Source organism: Schistosoma haematobium, chromosome 3, assembly GCF_000699445.3.
Source record: "Schistosoma haematobium chromosome 3, whole genome shotgun sequence".
NCBI classification, from domain to species: domain Eukaryota; kingdom Metazoa; phylum Platyhelminthes; class Trematoda; order Strigeidida; family Schistosomatidae; genus Schistosoma; species Schistosoma haematobium.
Window position 1 is genome coordinate 20,005,806 of NC_067198.1, and position 21,050 is coordinate 20,026,855.

Here is a 21,050-nt window from a genome sequence, read left to right on the forward strand (position 1 = left end):
CAAATTCGGTGACTTTATTATCTGAACTATGTTCGTCTTTGTAGGCAACTGATATAACAGACCAATTAATAAACCCAAATACCGATAGCAATATGAATAATGATGCGTTTATTGAAAATGTTATAGGTGATTCAAATAACCATTAAATTCAAATGACGCAGAGAAGATACAATGCAACACGCAACTAAATAAATAAGAAGAATTTTAGTAATACTGGCCCTCGCAGGGACAGCAAAGGAAATGTTTGGCCTCTAAGAATATAAGTTAGCAATTTAAAAATTTCGTGGTTCGTCACTTTCTAAAAGAACGTCTCAAGTAAACTGACTCGTGATAGGTATATGCCCAAACTAGAAGGTAGATGTGAGTAACCTTTTGGTGAATCTTCTTTTCAGCATATTTAGTTAAAAAATTCTGATTACGCCATCTTGATAATCAAATTTGTACACTGTGAGCCCTGGATTTTCAGTTTTGAGCTGGCTTTGTTTCGTTACTGCGGTAAACGTTAGTACAGTGCTCAGTGATTGTTTCAGTTATGCATTCACTTTCAAATTTATTTTCATACTTATTAGCCAAGCTTGCTGTCTTTAGGTTTGTCTCTAGAGTACATCAGCGTCAGTAAGGCTTTTAAATTCATATTTCAGCAAGCTCTAACCCAGTTTTCCGGAGTTACATTTTGAAATATAGTAGATGCTATTAGGCTTGTTTTTATGTCGAACGTTCTTCAGAGGTGCTATTTTATCATGTTGTTAATACAAGGTGAAGCTTTAACGATTAAGGATTTTTAAAATAAAGTTTGTTCCAATGATTGACACATAAATAACCAGTGATATCGCACATTTTGCCACCGTTTCTTATCTTATACTCACTTGTATGTGATATATTTAAAAAGCCACAAATGTTTGGTGTTGATGTCACTGCGTGAAGAACTGAAAGTAAAAGATATGAGACTCAGTTACCTAATTTATGTGGACTCAAACTCCGGTTGTGGCATTACATGGTAGTACTACTTCAGCCTGTTACAGTAGCAACTTTATGGAGAAGCTCAACCCAATTTGAGTTGTCCAAACGTTTATCAAGGTTATAAGATCCATCATTGTATATTGTAAGTATCAATCATTAACAGGACTGATTCCTAATGTTCAACATCAGAACTAGTTTACCAGAGAACATCAAAACCTTGAGCGACTTTCCGAGTTGTTCTGTTAATAATAAAAAACTTGACCTGGCAGGCTTCTCTGATCGACTACTAACTTAGATGTTTAAGCTTGAACCAATTCACTCTCAGGAATGACCACACGTTGTGAAAGAACGCGAAGATTTGAGCAACTGTATATACCCGTAGATGAGACTTCGAAGATGAATTAATCATATAATAGCATTGACAATGGAAACAAGAGTAATTCTAATGAACTGACAAACAATTTTATCACTGTGTTGTAAATGAATCAGCCCGAAACTTTAAATGAGTGGACATAAAGACTAATATTTTGACTTAAGGATCAGAGAGGAAACAAATTTTAACTTGTTGCTGGTAGCGAGTGCGCTGGAAGCTCAAGCTTTTTCAGTTAATTACTAGATTCACTTGTGCACTTTTATCCTTACATACTTGAGTAAATTTAGTTATTGAGCTCCATTTAGTACCTTCACTGTTATCCCTCATACTAATAGGGAACGTTATGCACTTAATGTATTGATTGTGAATATGAAAACCCAAGGGAGGCCCAAAAACACTCATTTTTGCAAAACTAAATCACAGTGAATATAAAATTAGACAAACCAGTACATACCAGGCTTGACAGTAATTTCAAGGTTTCAGTGTTGATTGATTTACCAATAGAAATGGTGAAATAATATCATATAGACATAGCAAACGGAACTTGATAGTTTCGTAACCTGAACTGATCATAAGTATGTTTTATGAAAACAATTTCAGTAGACAAAAAAACATAAGCGTATTACTGGCCAACGTCAACACTTATAGATAGATTTTAGACTGAGTGACCTACTGCCAAGTTTTATTTGATCATCAAATTCACCAAATTATAACCGCATACTGAAAGGCAAGCCATTTCTCCTTTAAGAATTTTAAAGTGGCATATTAAAAAATTACCACCCTGAAAGTATTGTCGATGAATTCATTCACAATAAAATGTCTCATATTTGTCGTTTCAGTCTGGCCAGTATATCGGTACAAATTTAACCAACATGCATTGTTATCGAGCCCTAACAAGTCTTAGATACGTACCCATTCTTTAGGTCTACCACTACGGATATCAGATGTTTCAGGCAACTGGAGGAAAACAGCAAAGTTAAGAACTCTCACAAAGTTCTGTTATCTACGAGCACTAATCAGTCCTTTCCATCATTAAAATGTCAAGCACATAAGTACATATGATGGGAGGATACATTGAGACAAGTAATGAGAACTGCTAACTTGAACATCAATATCCTTAAGGAAATTTGGAACGTGACCAAACCGATTAAATGCATAACAGTGAAAATCCAAGTGTGTTCAATGCTCGATAGAATGGGTTTGATCAGTCAACATGGACTCAAAATGTGAAATTTACATTCCGGACATTTCGACTTCATTGTTACGTCATGCAGGATTATTGCTCTTTTTATCTTGAAGCGGCAAATAAATCCCAAAAATAAATGGCCCTTTGAGTCTTCGACATTTTATGCTGACCTCATTAGCTTTGATGGTTGCACTTAACTGAATGCCCTCGGTCACGCATCCTCACCAGATCACGAGTGGATATGTCACGCTACACATCTACAACCGTTAGCCAGCTTAGATCAAACGCTCCTCAAGGCATCGATAGCCTTTCAAATATAACTTCAAACTCTTAACTTCTAACTTCGAATATGAATAGGATGTCATACTTGGATCACAAAAGGCGCTACTGATACTTGTGGCATTTTTAATGTCGTAACAATTGACAACTTATTATGTACTGTCTCACTTAATTACAACAAATAAGAAATGACCCTCACTGACATACTTCTGAATATATATATATATATATGGAAAGATTTGTTTTCATCAAGGAACAGTAAGTGGTAAACAATTAGTACTTCGAACTGTATGCTGGACAACAAAAAGAAAAAAATCGTATATGATTGCTCCGTAGTACAGCCTACTGAAAGTAAACATGAAAGCATAATAGTATATAATATTCGTCCCAATTCCAAGAAATGAAATACTGATCATAGATATTAAAACAAATTCAGCGGGCTTTGGGAGCTGGTTGTTTTTGATTTTGGTGTCTTCGTACTGTGATTGGTCATATTCTCGGTAGGAGTTGTGGATTGGCTTCATAACTGAAGAGAGTCACTCATCCCGAAAATCTACATATTTAGAACTACTTGTATTCCCAGTAACTTTTCTGATGGTTTTAGCTCAGCGTCAAAAAGAGGAGCTGTAAGTGTACCTCAAAACTCATTCACGCATGTAGCAACAGAGCTATTGCCGATTATTTATTTGCTAATGGATACGTCAAAGCTCTGAATGCCTTCAGAGAGGAGTCACAACTGGTAATTTCAACAATATGCCCTTAATGATTTGTAGGCAGGGGAAAATGACCGAAAATATGATGGCCTACTAGAGAAAAAGTGGACTTCCGTCATTAGACTTCAAAAAAAGGTTCGATTTGAGTGTATTTGGCTTTCTTCACGTTAGGTTTCGTCTATTTGATTAGTTTGACTAAAAGTGTATCTTAAATTTCATGTTTTGGGTTATCCTCATCTGAGAAACTTGATGCATTATTTACACTATCTTCATAAGAAATTGCTTCGACGTCTGAAAGCTCTTTCATTTCTTATTTTCTGTTGGCTTTGGCTCATCATACGGGGGGCATGAAGATTCCTAACCACATGCTATTATACTGACAATCATGACTGCTATTGGTCGTGTAGTAGCTTGGGTTCGGATCTAAGTGCTGATTAAATTTTTATTGCTACCAAATGACCGCGTAGACAAGTAAGCCTACTTGACATCCAAGGACAAGTGGGTTATTTCAGAGCTTTTAACTCCAGACTAGAGTTGATTCTATTTCCTCCAGACTGATGAGAACGTTCGAACTCCAAATACTAACAACATTACCACTTTAAATGTATGGCGTGAATGATAATGAGATGACAAGAAAGCCGACATAAAGTGAGACCTTGCTACCTGACCGTAGCTGCTACTTTGACGTGGTGGTCGTGCTTGCCTGTGGTGATGATTCAACCGAACTGTTTAGGCTGGAACAGATGTTCTTTCTATGTCCTATCATGCCAGACAAGTTGACTGGAGAACAGTAAGGCTAAAAGCAACAGCCATAATCTACCTCAACGGGAGATGCTATCTAGCATAGGAGTAGTCTGGAAGAAAGCTAAGGGCGGCCAGGCGTAAACGTTGCATCAGTCCATGAAGTCACTGGCTTTTGGTCTTAGCCATGTTAATTAGTATAAACCACCTGATTGCAGCGCGTGTACTTATCATAACCAATAGTTAGAGGCTTTGAATGACATGGCTCAAAAGCGTTTGCAGTGGCGTAGGTCCATCCATTTTTTGGCTTCTTCCAAATTCCGGAATTCAAAATTCCTCATAACTCTGCTATTATTTCACCAATTTATATTTTACCACTAAATCTTATCTTCTATGTCTAATTTTTCCCATTACCATCGGTACTGTTACTACTTCTATTCTGAGATTTAACCGGACAATTCTATCTCTGTGCTAATGGGGTGTGGCAACTTGAACAGATGTAAATACATACCAGGTTTTAGGTTGTGACTGACTGAGGTCTTGGCTGTCCTATGCGAATAAATCTTCAGTCATGTTAAAACTGGACATGCAGGAACCAAACAATGTTGGGTTACTAAGTAGAAATCAAAGTGAATATAAAGTATGTCTTTAGAGATATAGTTGGACAGTTAATCTTAGTTCTAAAATCATAGCTTTGATTGAGAGATATAACGTGCCAGATATTTTACCGTAATCTCAGAACCAGTTGTCATAACTTCCGGAGTCGTTTTGAAATCGTTTGTAAAATCAACCAACTATTGAGACCTATGCACTATTGCCTGCGAGTAGTTTTATTTATTTATTTGAACACAAATATTGGGCTGTGATACTGCGCGAGTACCCACACCGAAGTAGGTGGTATTCTTATGGGGCCACACCCGAAGCCTCCGACCTACAAGCCTTATTCACAAGGCAGTGGAGCAACATTAGAAGATGCGGTCCCATGGTAACCGGTAACCAACGATTGGTTCATACACCATTTGTTCCCTCAGGATACTGGAGCCCATGTACACCATTGGTTTGGAATCAGGGTTTTCCAACTCCCCTAGGTGGACTCTCCGTGTCCACCAACCCGGTTAAAGCGTCGGACATTCGCTTTTCGTCCTCTCAACTTCGTAAACAACACTCCCTTCTCTAGAAGGTAGTGAGTAGGACTTCCCTGGCAGTGGCTATCTACGCGTGACCATGTGAGAGCATTTTGAGAGAGTTGACTTTACCCATCCTCAGCCGTACCAGGGCATTTGGAGGCTACAAGTAGTAGTGGAATTCAGCCCAAAAACTTTGCAACGGAAGGAAATGTATCTGCTGTAGTGTTTCATTCATTAAATTTTCGGATCTGTTCCGCGTGAACCTTGGTAAATTCACTAAGAACCAAAAAATCATTCTGAGCGGAGTCGAACGTTGCGAAGTCAGAATGTACAAGTCATTAGTTTGCATGGTATTTTCTATCACTTATGACCTTAATTGTTTTTACAGTTGATGATATGCAACCGAGCTTAAGATATTGGTTCGAACACTCGGCCTTCGACTATTAAGTTATGGTATAGCATACTAGGTAATACAAAATCAAAAATTTACTCTTAAGACTTAACGAGAAATTTTGTTTTGTGGTTTACTATTTATGTGTCTGGGTATCAATGTATCCCAGTCATCTGTTTTTGCGAACATCGTGGGTTAATTTTAAATCTCAGAAGAAATAACATTCGTATGATCGGTTTTGGTTGTCGTTGAATAACTTTGGTAGGGAGGTTTGATTTACAAAATGTGTATAATATATCCTATTACTAAGCAGTAAATCAGCTTTTAGATTTTAGTTTTATGGTCTCGCTAGACTTTTTACTTTGTTCTAGGTCATGGATTTAGAAGCTAAGCTTAACGAGGCTGAGAAGGAGTTTCAGTCCATGCAAAATGCCGTTGGTTTCGGTATAGCAGGTGCTGCACCTGGAAGTGGTCTTTCAGACAGGGGTGATCGACGTGATGTTGATGCTATTCCGAGACCTCCAGCCAAGTTTACACTTACAGGTCATCGTTCTCCGATAACTCGTGTACTCTTTCATCCACACTACAATGTTTTTGTATCAGCAAGTGAAGATGCCTCAATCAAAGTTAGTCCATTCTGCTTTAAATTTACTTTTGTTGAGTGGCACATATTTCCAAATTAAAATTGGTTACCATTCTTTAGGAAGTGGTTTACAGTATGCCTTAAAATGATATTTTTTATCAGGTTAGAATACTAGTTGATTCTGTTCAGCATAACTTTCTAGTTTTTTTAGGATTGGTGAAATGTTTATTTCGGTAATCTTCAGGGATTAGTTATCAAATATATTGAACCTCTTAGCAACCAAATTCCACTACTTATAAAAACTTTAGTCTAAATTTGAGTGAATAGTTTTGATAGTAGTTGAAAACCATGTAAGATATTAAGGATAGATTTATATTGGTACCAATCTCAGCGATTGAAGTTCCGCTTGGTAGTATGGTTCAGATATTTTTAAGGGAAATAATCTAACATGATTGGACGGTTTGTTTAGTATACATCTGACCTGTGAATAATGTGTTTATGTTCGATCATATTGATATTTGATTACTTCCCCCAAAAACCCTGGGCCGCACTGTCGAGAAAAACGGATTTATTTTAATTTCAGTCACTGAGATCTTTACAAATACAATTTCTTCTCTAAATTTCCCTTCATTTTTATGTAAATTCGTTTTTGTAGGGTTTTCATCTTATCCAAACTATCCTTTAAAATTATTAGTGTATATTATGTTCTCCACCGTCCAGTAATATCTAGACTCTACTTCACTCCACTCGTTTCAAGTCAGAATTGAGTCGGAACAATACATCTTTAAATAAGCTGGGACATCGAAGGTAGTAATGAAAGCATTAGGATTTATACAGAATGTACATGAAGATATTCTGGTATCTTCTCGATTCATTCACTGGCTTTGCTTGGTTGGAAAATGAACGAATCAACGTATTCCTCTTTTAGCCTGAGGTGAGCATGGAATAGTCAGAACTCTACTTTGTTAACAGTAGCAATTCAGTGTTGGTACACTAAGGATATTCCTTAAATCATTCTACTATTCTATTGGCTTATAACATGTCATATTTGCTCTTTCACATAGCTCATTGAAGTGAGAATCAATCTCCCAAAGTTATTATATGTTAATAATTGGTTTTCTGCGTAAACTTAATGTATCGTCTTCTAAATGCAAGGGATTATTAAGGGGCGTGTTATATCTGGATCTGAGTATTGTAACTAGTCAACTTACAATATATCTTGTTTACTTTTTCTCCTATGTATGCTAAACAGACTTTATTATCAGCCTATTTACCCATATTTCCATAAGCTGATTGTATATGTAGGTCAGTATTTTCTCCCACGTACATATTTTGCATCCATGGAGTATCGACAGATGAGAGCACAATAATAAAATTCATATAAATAATGCTTGATTCTCATTTTATACGAGTATAACATCACCAAGATTTCGCACGTAAATTTTCAACGCAATGTTTTGCATTTTGATGGACTAGACAATATGAGTTTTGACGCTGTGTGTAATTTAAAATTAGTATTGCTTTTGAAAACAGTGATACCTTCTAGATTTATCGTTGTATTTATTTTCAAATAGATCAAGAGTCTTTGTAATGGTTCACTTTTAAACATAGAATTCTTTTTTAGGTTTGGGATTATGAGACTGGAGAGTTTGAGCATACCTTAAAAGGCCATACAGATTCTGTTCAAGACGTAGCCTTTGATCCGTCAGGAAAGTTTTTGGCTTCATGCTCCGCCGACATGCAAGTTAAATTATGGGATTTTACAATCTATCAGTGCATCAAAACTCTGACTGGTCATGATCATAATGTATCCAGTGTAGCGTTTCTACCTTCTGGCGACTTCTTAGTCAGTGCAAGTAGAGATAAAACGATTAAAATGTGGGAAGTATCTACAGGGTATGATGACCGATTTTCTCAGTGTTCCCATGTAGTTTATTTTGTATTGTTAGTAAAAACATGCTTTTTATTTTAGTAAGAAAAGGTTTGCTGTCTTCCTAGAAATCTGGATTCACTCAAATATTTTGTGTTAGTGATCTAAAACACCTTGAGTATTTTACTTGTCACGTGAATAATTGTACTGCAGAAATTGAAGCACTCGATCTTGTAATCGATTATTTGCTTCTTTAAGTTGTAGTATATTATCATTGGAAGTACATATACACTAATCAGAATATGAAGGTCATATATTCCGAATCCATACAATTAATGAATGTTCTTTTTTTGATCGATTTTCGGCCTGCATCAACGAATGTCGTATGATCACTAGATTTCTTTTAGATCACAAGATCCAAGTAAGATCACCAACGTTAATCTATACATATTTCGAAAACCATATCATTCTAGTTTAATATTTGAAAAGTATTATTTCTTGGTTTTAATCCAAGAAATAATTTCTTGAAATAGCTGCATCAACCAAATTTTTACTTTTTTCGCAGCGTAAATTCGAAATTCAGCGTTTCTTTGCATAAATGTAGGTTATTGTACAGTCTTGAAATTTTCTCAATCAGGCAGTTGGTTAGGTTTAAGAATGGTTCTTCTTCAAGTCAATGGATAGATTTTACTAGCATATACGAGAATAGAAAGCTACACTCGGAAGCTGTCAGCCAGTCAATCATCAGAACAAAAACTAGCACATGTTCTTTGGTTTAAGTTCGCACAACATATGTAAATAAAGCTATATCATCATTACTACTACCAATACTACTGGTTAGTCAATAGATTGGATCTATTTTGATGCGTTTGTTGATTAATCATTTCCCTGAGTGACAAGCTTTTAAAAATTCTCTAGTGTTTTTAGTATTGTCCCCAAATGCTCCTGGTACGGCCGAGGGGGGCGGAGGCAGCTCTCCTTCTCGAAATGCTCTCACATGGTCACGCATAGATAGCCACTGCCAGGGAAGTCCTACTCACTATCTTCTAGAGAAGGGAATGTTTACGAAATTGAGAGGACGAAAAGCGAGTGTCCGACGCTTTAACCGGGTTGGTGGACACGGAGAGTCCACCTAGGGGAGTTGGAAAACCCTGATTCCAAACCAATGGTGTACATGGGCTCCAGTATCCTGAGGGAACAAATGGTGTATGAACCAATCGTTGGTCACCGGTTACCATGGGACCGCATCTTCTAATGTTGCTCCACTGCCTTGTGAATTAGACTTGTAGGTCGGAGGCTTCGGGTGTGGCCCCATAAGAATACCACCTACTTCGGTGTGGGTACTCGCGCAGTATCACAGCTCTGACACATAGAATTATTTGTGTGGCGTATATATATATTTGGTGTCTTGTACCAATGTTTGTGTGTTTAAATAAATAAATTCCTTCTATCCATGATTTAAATATTTTTCTAGTCGAATTTATGTTCGCAGTTGTCCACATGCATGGATATAAGCGATTATATGTCGTGGCATTTGACCGCTAATTGATATTCATTCAGGCGAAGTTGAAGGGAGCGTATACCAAACAAAATGGACGCGGTCAAATGCTGTGACACATCTTTGTATATATCAATGCATGTGGATAACTGCGAACACATTCGAATAGAAAAATGTTTAAATTTTGGATAGAGAGAATATTTAAAACACTAGAGAATTTTAAGAAGCTTGTCACTCAGGTCAATCAGCAATCAACAACGCATCGAAATCGATTCAATCTATCAACCAATCGGAAAAATCATGGACAAACATAGGACAAATAATCAGATCAAAGGGAGATACAATGATGATCAAGGACGACAGGAAAAGATTTGAGTCATATATGAAGAAATTCGAACACTTCACTTCTACTTGAGATTTGTTCTTATGATGTTGTTCAGAAGAATAATGAATGCTCCACAAACAAACCATCTAACTCATAGAACAAAGCTTCACCTAAATCATCAATCTGAGCTACAAATTATCTCCACTATTTCAGTACTGAGTGTTAATTTGATGCTGCTCAACACTGATTAACACTTGGTTTTTATTAAGCTTGCACATTTTATTGTAGTCGTTCAACGATGTATATTCTCAAACGTATATATTTTTCTTTCTCTTATGATAACCCAAATAACCTGTACATATAGTATCTATTCTATTTGTATAAACCTTTCTATTTTTCATGGAAAAAGTTAGTAATGCGTACTACGCTTAACACTTTATAAAATAGATTTTCTCGTCATAACCATTTAGTTTGGAAATGGTTAGCCAGAAATAGCAACAGGAACTAATAAGTTATGATAAAGATGATCTTTTAGGAGAATATGACATTCTTTGCTATCGACACAGAAGTTAGTTTAATTTTGTTAAGTCAACAGTACACAAGTCAAAGTTCGGTCTACTTCAATGTCTGACATTAGATGAATTATTAGATAGATGCTTCAGAGCAGTCATAATTAAAGCATATCACTAATCTATGAATTCACCGATTCTTTATCTAAATCATATGAGTAACTAACGTCCATTAGGGAGTGGAGATTAGCAGCTACAAATATCGATTATCCGACTAAAATCGACGGAATCGCCTTTGAATATGTGGACCGTTAAACCCTATAGTGATTAATCTTAATTATTTATACTGTTATGTCCTAGGGAAAATTAAATTACTGGTAACTTCTGTGAACTATTAATGGACTAATATTACATATATATTCTTATTGTATAACCATTCAGTAACTAGATTGTGCATATCTATATTCCTTTTATTATAAGCTTTTATTTGACCTATAGAATATTATGATATGATTTATCATTCTTAAATTATGCTCAGTTTATTGAATAAAGTCTCCCACATTCACAGCCACTTTTTGGCTTGATCTTGTGTAAATCTTATCTTCTGTTTTATGGTGTGATGCGGTCAGTTTGTCTGGTATATAAACCAAGTATGTTTGAAATAAATGATTCGTATAGTGGAAGCTGATATTAGTGTTCTGAACTCAACTGGCAGGGCTAGAAAAAAAAAGTGTAGTGAACAAGAACACTAATGGGGATAATCGAATCTATTTAACACAAAATTACAGGACTTGTTAATAAAATCTAACAATCATAATGTAAATGCTTAATTTGCAAAATGTCCACCAATTGTCTCAAAATGACTCAGACCTCATTGTTCTTGCATTTTCATATATATTTCACTCTGTTTCGATTCTTTACTGTTCGATCCTCTAGTCTCTCTGCTGCCAGGCCTTCTGTTCACGACTAACATCATATACTACTTATGTCAATATAAGTAGCACACACCACAAAAGGACCAATATGGATGCAAGGCTGCTCATACTGGTCGAACGTCATTGATTTGAGACAGTGCTAAGATCGCATAAGTCGTATTCCGATCGGCGAATAAGTCGCGTGATAATTAGCCGGGCTAAAATTCACAACACATACAATGCTAAAACAGCCTAGAATTAATCAGTTTAGCTCTTCTGCCTTATTAACTGTTGAAGGAATGTTGAACATTTTTTAAAGCGTTTTTGTCATGGATTTTTTCAGTAGGTGCTTATCGATTACTTTTCGCCTTATTTAAATTTGTATTTTTGCCAAACAACTACCTTGTCTTGAATCTGTAGATATTGTACGAAGACTTTCATCGGTCATACCGAGTGGATTCGATCAGTTCGTCCAAGTCCAGAGGGGAATCTATTAGCCAGCTGTTCCAATGATCATACTATTCGAATCTGGTCTGTAGAATCGCGCGAATGTCAAGTTGTACTACGTGGTCATGAACACGTAGTTGAATGCATTACTTGGGCTTCTCATCCACAAAGTATATTAGCAATAACTAGTTCTGCGTCCGAAGGTGGCGATTCTACTAATTTTACTAATGATGGATTTATCAACGCCACAACCAATGGAATTCCTGTAGATTTAAATTCTTTACCTTCTAGTATGAATTCATCTTTGTTACTTGTATCTGGTTCACGCGATAGGACTATTCGTTTTTGGGATGTAAATATTGGTATTTGCTTGTTTGTTCTTGTAAGTAGTTTTTATACTGTTTTCTGATACTTTTGTTTTGTATACTTTGTCGTAACTGGTGATTCGCTGATTGTAACCAACGCATCATCACTCACTGGAATTTATCAAGTTTGTTATATTTCTGTTATTCATAACTATGTGTGACTTGCCATTCTTAACCATTCTTGAAGAAAATATACCAGTTGTTGCATAGGATTTCCAATTCAGTATTTCCTTGAGAACGATGTTAAGTTCATTAATCTTAAACACCTGAATATTCTAACCACTGTAACCAGACTACAATGCAATATTCTTTTGATGACTTTCTAGGAGTAGTAGCTAGATTATAGATTGACTTTCTAAAGAGGTTTATCATATTATAGGGATTTGTTTTATCATTAATATGTAGTGATTAACTTGGAAGTACTCAATGCAACATTGTATGCGTAGATTAAAATCGTTGTCACACTATTTAGGCTCCTTTAATTACGATGCAAGTTCATTTGCTCACATATCTGTTTTTGCGTTCTCGGAAATGGTCTTGGTGATCTTTGCATTTTGATTTACAGCATTTGGAGCGCTTTTTACCACTTTGATGTTATTGAACTTTAACAATCCAAAAGTCTTCACAAGTACAACCAACATGTATTGTGGTAAAAAAACAACAACTGACACTAGCGTTTTTTTAAGAATAATAATAAACGCATTTTGCTAAAGAAAATTAGAATCATGTCTGAACTCAATGAGTTCAATCCCATAACCCAGTGATATATTACAGCATTAAACCTAGATAAATCCTATTATCATTATACTAATTTTCCACCGCAATGTATACCATGATATACAGCGTCGTGTCTCAAGTTTATTATATTTTTAGCCTGCATGAAGTTAATATTTGTTTGACGAATAGATGTGGTTCGATACACTTACTGACTTATGGTTGTTACATACAAGTAGTATGACATTAGGTTAATTGTCGTTGTTAGCGGGGTATAAATTGAATCCAAGTGTGTTCCGTGTGGAATTACGTTGGCATACTCTGGCCATTTCCACTGGGAAGAAGAATATCTCATCAAGATATCAAAGAAAGATCTGAGCAAAGGTGAGAACTCAGCTACAGAAGCATCACACTACTATCAGTACCAGAAAACTTTTTTCACAGAGTGTTGCTGAACCGAATAAAAGTTTCAGTTAACATCCAGCTTCAAGATCAACAGGCCGGATTCCGTAAGGACCGGTTGTTCACAGACCGAGTCGCGACACTACGCATCATCGTTGAACAATCAATTGAATGGAAATCGTCACCATACATCAAATTCCTTGACTATGAGAAGGCGTTTGACAGAGTGGATAGGAAAACCTTATGGAAACTTCTCCGACACTACGGTGAACTTGAGAAAATTGTCGACATCATCCGGAATTCATACGACGGACTACACTGCAAAGTAGTGTATGGAGGACACCTTACAGATGCATTTCAATTAAGGACCGATGTCAGACAAGGCTTCTTACTATCGTCTTTTCTCTTTCTTCTGGCGGTCGACTAGATTATGAAGACCTCGACATTTGAGGGGAAGCATGGAATACAATGGACAGGTTGGATGCAACTAGACGATTTGAACTTTTCTGATGACCTAGCTTTTCTATCCTGTACACATAGACAAATGCAGGTCAAGACAGCCACTGTGACAGAAGCCTCAACGTACACAAGGGAAGGGCAACATCATTGAATACAACACAGAGAACACTAACTCAACCACACTTGATGGAGAAGCTCTGGAACAGGTGGAGACTTTCATGTACTTGGTCAGCAGTATCATCAGTGAACGAGGAGGATCGGATGCAGACGTAAAGGTAAGGAACTCAAAACAATTGCCAATCAATATAAAATTCAGAATCTTCAATACGAACGTCGGGACATTTCCACTGTACGGAGATAAAACTTGGACTACTACTACAACCATCATCAAAAAGATACAAGTATTTATAAACAATTATCTACTCAAGATACTGAATGTCGTTTGACCGAATACCACGAGCAACAGCCTACTGTGGGAAAGAATAAACCAGCTTCGAACTGAAGAGGAAATTGGGGAGATACGCTGGAAGTGGATAGGACATGCATTACAGAAATAACCCGATTGCATCACGAGGCAAGCGCTTGCTTGGAATCCTGAAAGGAAACGGGAAAGAGGAAGGGTAAAGAACACTGCACCGGGAATTGGAAGCAGACATGAAAAAATGGCTTCCGAATGCCCTGGTACGGCCGAGGGGGGGGAGGCAGCTCTCCTTCTCGAAATGCTTTCACATGGTCACGCGTAGATAGCCACTGCCAGGGAAGTCCTACTCACTACCTTCTAGAGAAGGGAGTGTTGTTTACGAAGTTGAGAGGACGAAAAGCGAATGTCCGACGCTTTAACCGGGTTGGTGGACACGGAGAGTCCACCTAGGGGAGTTGGAAAACCCTGATTCCAAACCAATGGTGTACATGGGCTCCAGTATCCTGAGGGAACAAATGGTGTATGAACCAATCGTTGGTCACCGGTTACCATGGGACCGTATCTTCTAATGTTGCTCCACTGCCTTGTGAATTAGACTTGTAGGTCGGAGGCTTCGGGTGTGGCCCCATAAGAATACCACCTACTTCGGTGTGGGTACTCGCGCAGTATTCCAGCCCTCAGTCATACTAATGATTATTGCTACTGGCTTCATTGTTATTATGTGGTTCATTTGGATCTGTGCGCCTTTGTACCAACGTTCATGTGTTGAAATAAATAATAATTAAAAAGAAGGAACAGCAGCTGTGAATGATTGCCCTGGAGACAGTTATATGGGGAGTGCTGGTTGACGGCCATTCTCCTGTATGAGTGGTAACAGGTGTAATTAAGTACGCTGGCCATTTCTTAGCCAACTATCGCTATCGAATATTTAGAGAAGACTCAAGAATCTTGCTATGTAAAAATTATAAATATACTAATGTTTTTCGTATTTTGGTTTCTACTTTCACTCAACCTGTTTATTCGAAATCTAATTACGTCCATGTTCAGCTGTGTTCTGGTTTTGGGTGCGTGTTGAGTTAAGTAGTGTCCGAAGAATACCAGTAATAAGAGTAGTCGAGTTCATAACAGACCGACTTTGATGAGATGAAAGTTTTTTATATCTTGGTTGACTTGTTATGTGTAAATGGTTGATTCAGTCCAATATCTTCTCTGTTTACGCTGTTTTTTTTCATACCTTTTAATGCCACAAGTTTTAAAATTTAAACAGGTGTTGATGGTTGAAAATGTTTATAACTGATAGCCATTTTTTAAATATTATCAATGGTACTCAGCTATACTACCTGATAATGTAATTTTATTTTACGATGACTTGAGCTTTTTTGTAGTAACTCAATTTATGATTCCACATACATCAATAATTTTTTTTAGATCGGTCATGATAATTGGGTTAGACAACTTGTATTTCACCCTCACGGTAGACTTTTATTGTCTGCCTCTGACGACAAAACAATTCGAGTTTGGGATTTGAAAAATCGGCGATGTCACAAAACATTAAATGCCCATTCACATTTCGTTACCTCTTTAGGTGAGTTAACCAATAATTTAAATGATTAAAAATCGATTTCACTTTTTGTCATGTGAGGCACTTCAAATGAACGAATATTTTGTAGATTAAAGTTAAAATCTAGATATCAGGTAATTGAATGTTGTTCGTGGTTTCAGCCCTTCAAATATGATCTGAAATACTTATTTTTTTTAAAGCTCTATGTCGTTTCATAGTTCAATATTTTTAATAATACATACAAACTTTATTTAAATGCTAAAAAGAAATATCCCCTATGGCCATTAATAAAATGCTGGAATGTCGGCTTTCAATGAACAATAAGTGTTTACAGAATACTTTTGTAATACTGATTTAAACAGTAACAGTAATTAGTTGTAGTGTGCATGTTACGAGGATTATAATGGAAATTTAATCAATAAATACAATTCAGAGGATATGCTATGAATTTTAGTTGTGATTCTTTTGAATTTTCATCATTGAAAACAATGTTTTATTGTTTTGTAAATTCTGATGTACATAGTCTTCAATTTTTACTATAATTCTCCCATAAGTTACCAATAATTGTGAGTCAAGTAAGGAATCTAATGGCTGTTTAGACGTTGCCTGATGATATGTCTGGCTAGACATCTTAGTCTTTCTACGATGAAAGTATTTTATATCTCATTCGGTTTATGATAATTTATGTGATGCATGTAAGAACTTTCATTTAAATTTGGGCAAATAGTTTCACAGCATTTGGGCGTCGAGTTGTGGTATAAAAACATTCAGTTCTCGCGGTGAACGAACACAAACTTTGCTTAAGTCCATATATTATTAATAGGGGAGTTGGAACGCAATTAGCTGTCCTTAAGCAACTAATAATTAATAAGTAAACTTGAACTCTATTTCAATCTAATCGATCACTTGTTATCTGGAAAACAACAGTTTCACTCATCTGTTCTAATCAGTTGGTTTATCTGAATATTTGATGAACAATTAACTGCAACAGCAAAATAAAAACATTCGTTCATTTGTTTTTATTTTAAAACAATTAGTCCCTTTGACAAATTTCGATAGTGCAATGAGAAGACGAATATAGAATAGTACAAGTAGTAACAGAATCAGTGGTAATAGGAAGGATTAAACATCCAAGATGCGATTCGAAAAGAAAATATAAGTTAATGAAATAAAAACCATAAACTTGAAACTTTGATAAAATACAGAACTTATTATACCATCAAAAAATGTTTCAAAAATCTTGTGACATGTAATGATAAATAGTAAGAAATCACGGATCGATTCAATAATATCAGGAGAATTAATCGTATAATTTTAAGTCACACAAATTCAATTACATTAATTTTAATTCAGTATTATAGACTATTTGTGCTATTAATGTCTCCTTTCTGAGGAATACACATGTTTCTATGTAATTATTTTAATTGTTTTACTGATATTATCATAATTATTTAATAGTGTTTTTTTCTATGCGTTTATCTAATTCTCTTTTATTTTATTATGACAGATGTTAACCGTTTAGCTCCCTATGCTGTAACGGGTAGTGTCGATCAAACAATTCATATTTGGGATTGTCGATAAACAATCATTACTATGATATGCATTAATTTTTTTGTATTCATTGAAATAGGCAAAACACGAAGTGCGTAATGTTGATCTACTTATATGTATGTGTTCTTGTGGTTTATTGGGTTCTTGAATTTTTCAATTGACGTCCTAATCTATGGAAATTCACCTCTTTTAAGCGAACGCAGAAGTTGATTTGTATTTAGGATTTATATCTCCACACTAACACATTATTATTATTATTACCCTCAGTCAACTAAAACTCAGAATCTCATCCAAATATGTTTTGTGTTCAGCTCACGCTTCTGTCACTATCAATATACATAGATATGATAAAGTACATTCATTTTTACAACCAAATTATGGCTGACCGGTTGTTTTTTTGTTATGATTATTATTTTTGTTTTCCCTCACGTCCATTTTCAGATTTAAAACAAAAAAACATTTTAAATTCTTTTGTACATGTATTTGATCAGTTTTGCATCTTTTGTTTCCTTATGTATACTTCAGTTGTTTTTCTGTTCATCCTTATATTATTGTGTGTTAAATTGTTAATGTTTTATGCGCTCTTTTGGTTCAGTTGGATTTCATTCAATCTTCATCGTCATGCTATTGCTAATACAAGAGTATAATCTGTCACAACTGCCGACTTAACAATAAGACCTGTTGTTATATCCGATTACACTGCCTTCCAGTGTCAGACCTAAAACACATTTAGACTGAAAGGAAAAGTTCTATGTGATATGTTAATCTGTTTTAAGTTTAAATAATTTTCTCGCTTATATTTACAGTGAATCAGTCTGGAAAATTTTTAAATTCTATTTTACTTAATAATGTTTCAAATCACATATATATTAGACATTTGCCTATTTAGCTTGTGGGAGGTATTTTTTCCGATGCAAATGACATATACTACTGACTATATTCCTCATTTCCTTGCTTTTTTGTGTTATTGTGTATAGCTAAAACTGTATCATCAGGCGCTTTTAGATGTCTTCCCAGATCATTGGTTTAAAGAGGTACTGATATTTAACCTGAAAATCTATTTAGTTCTGTAATCTTATAATTTCACTGAAGATTCGATGTGTCAATAAAATTTCCATTCATTTGGTTTATTGAAATCATTTAGGTTGATGATTCAATGTTGGTCGTTGAAAATAAGTTTTCGCCTTACAATCGCAAGATATTTTGTAAATGTACTGTCGCTTATTAGATTTCTTTCCCACTTATATATCGGGACTAATCAATTTTACTATTATTGGATAAGTCGACATCTTGAATATTTTAAGCTTTAATTCTAGTAATATCTTTAATATCTCATTTGTCATGAGTACGACAGTGGTCTTATGTTTTTCGTGATCTTTAGCATTAGCTTATGATAATTAACAAATGAAAGGTTATCATGCTTCGGTTTTATCTTCGACATAGCAAAATACCAGATTACTTGGGACTCTTGTTATGTTATTAAACATAGCATAAAATACAAACAGTGGAAGTCCTGTTGGTTCAAAGAATACCAAATACACTTTTTAAATGAGATTGAATATCCAAATTATGATCAGTGATTGCGGTAAAAGTGGATTAGGAAGTATAACAACTTAGAAATAATTGCTATGATACTGAACGTCTATAACACTTTTGAGTGAATGAAAACGCTGTATGAGTGACACTGATTATACTGATAGGATTTAGAAACTAGATACAAATCGTATGAATAAATGTCTGCACAGTTCGTAAATATTTGTCCAATCAGTTGAGTTCAGGGCCAAGAGGATGACAATAAGTTGATAAAATGACGTCTCCCACTCAGCTGTGATGCATCAAATTTCAAGTTGCGCTGACATTCCTGTGAGGGCTTAATCAAATGACGTCACAACTTCGCCAACGTCAGTTTTACATATTCTATGAAGCTACTTTAAATATACCAAGCAGTGTTGTTAGAGATAAATATCTCGAGTTAAGATAACTTGGTTCTTCAATACTACTACTTCTCAGATCCTCCTCACGCTACATTCTCCAATTGTTTGTTGTTATATTCGTCTTTCTGGATATATCTCACTTTATATCACGTTTGTAATTTCTCCGGATTTCATGGTGGAATGTGCCTACTTTTTTAAGTACGTTATTGATGATTGAACACAGATTCCTCATCAGTGGATTTATTTTGCTATAAACTTGTAAATTACTTTTATGTTAATCTATATTCTGAATTCATCAGAAATATTTGCTCTCATATTATACGAGTTTTAAATATCACGTGTAATTTACCACCTTCAAAGAACACGGTGCCAGTTTTCGGAGATTATTTTCCCACTCCTTTGCTATCAACCAAACAGGATAGTGAAGGTTTATTTTGCTTGAGAGACGAATTAACAGTAAAAAGGAATTTACAGTAGAATATAGTGCGAACCTATGACTTAATAGTAATGATTAAGTATTCACTCTGTCGTAGTTTTCGTATGATGACAGAAGAGACGAGAATTCAGTATATAAACAAAGCAGTTAATGCAAATACTTAAATTTACTCAAATTCCATAAATATTTAAATTACCAGGTAGTAATGTAATTTGACTTGTGAAAGCTTGTGATGAGGATTTATTGTCATAAATAGTTTCTTAGTTCTGCATCTTGTGTGACAGCTTACTGAACAATTATTACGACTAACAACTAAAGTGTTATTTCCTGTAGATGATATCAGCCTCTTTACTACTATATATACCTGATCCAGAAGAATGTGCCTTATAAGAACACCAGCTGAAGGAATGTAGTAGATTTATGAAGGTTGCTTTGCGTCAAAAGCTGGAGTTAGCAAGGAAATAACTCCTACATCCCAAATGTTTGGAATGCTGTCAAGTATGTAAGAGTTGAAGATTACCGGAAAGCAGAAACCATCCACTGTTGAAAGTCAATAATAGGTATTTTAATGAGAATCAACAGCTGTTGGAGGAATAATTCAGACTGTCAGCGAGGACGAATTGGTTGATTTAAAAGATGTTGACAGTACCAGTAATTTAAAGTGACTAGATTTCCTGATCACTGCAAAACTGTGTATTTAGATCAGAAATCAACTTGGGCAGAGTCGATGTTATTTCACAAAATCACGTTACGACAAAAATGGCTTTGTCATCTTTACTAAGATCTTGTGCCAGTTATGTAGATGAAAAATATTTAGTTTCTCCAGATTTTCGTTCAAGATAGACCAAAGGTGAAGAAAATGACAGGTAGATTGGTTTTGATCTGCAATCTCATTTTGGTTTCTATTTATCACTTGATGAAGCTGATAGAAATTCATTTAATTTTAGCACTGTATATATGATTATTAAGCTAACATAATTGTTACTGTTGTCGAATATCTTCCACATGTTGAATTCTCATCCACAACCAAGGCAAATAATCCTTATTTTTTCCCTTTAAACAAACCAAAATCTGTGCGTTAGTTAACCAAAGCTAGTACACTGATTATAGTAGTAGTAGTAGTGTAGTGAATAAGAACACTAATGGGGATAATCGAATCTATTTAACACAAAATTACAGGACTTGTTAATAAAATCTAACAATCATAATGTAAATGCTTAATTTGCAAAATGTCCACCAATTGTCTCAAAATGACTCAGACCTCATTGTTCTTGCATTTTCATATATATTT

At 35.4% G+C, this 21,050-nt stretch overlaps 1 protein-coding gene across 1 annotated transcript in view; it reads left to right on the plus strand.

Annotated features, from left to right (window-relative positions):
* Positions 1-20,448, plus strand: part of GOLGA7_1 (Golgin sub A member 7) — a 41,552-nt gene extending 21,104 nt beyond the window's left edge. Inside the window, exons 1-8 of the mRNA XM_051213239.1 lie at positions 3,066-3,424; positions 3,459-3,537; positions 3,572-3,646; positions 6,142-6,396; positions 7,978-8,249; positions 11,890-12,298; positions 15,706-15,862; positions 17,346-20,448. Of these exons, the coding sequence (XP_051069200.1) occupies positions 3,393-3,424; positions 3,459-3,537; positions 3,572-3,646; positions 6,142-6,396; positions 7,978-8,249; positions 11,890-12,298; positions 15,706-15,862; positions 17,346-17,419 (1,353 nt within the window). The 5' untranslated portion in view covers positions 3,066-3,392 and the 3' untranslated portion in view covers positions 17,420-20,448. Of the gene's footprint in view, positions 3,425-3,458; positions 3,538-3,571; positions 3,647-6,141; positions 6,397-7,977; positions 8,250-11,889; positions 12,299-15,705; positions 15,863-17,345 lie in introns of the transcript that reaches the window.
* Positions 20,449-21,050: the final 602 nt, after the last annotated feature.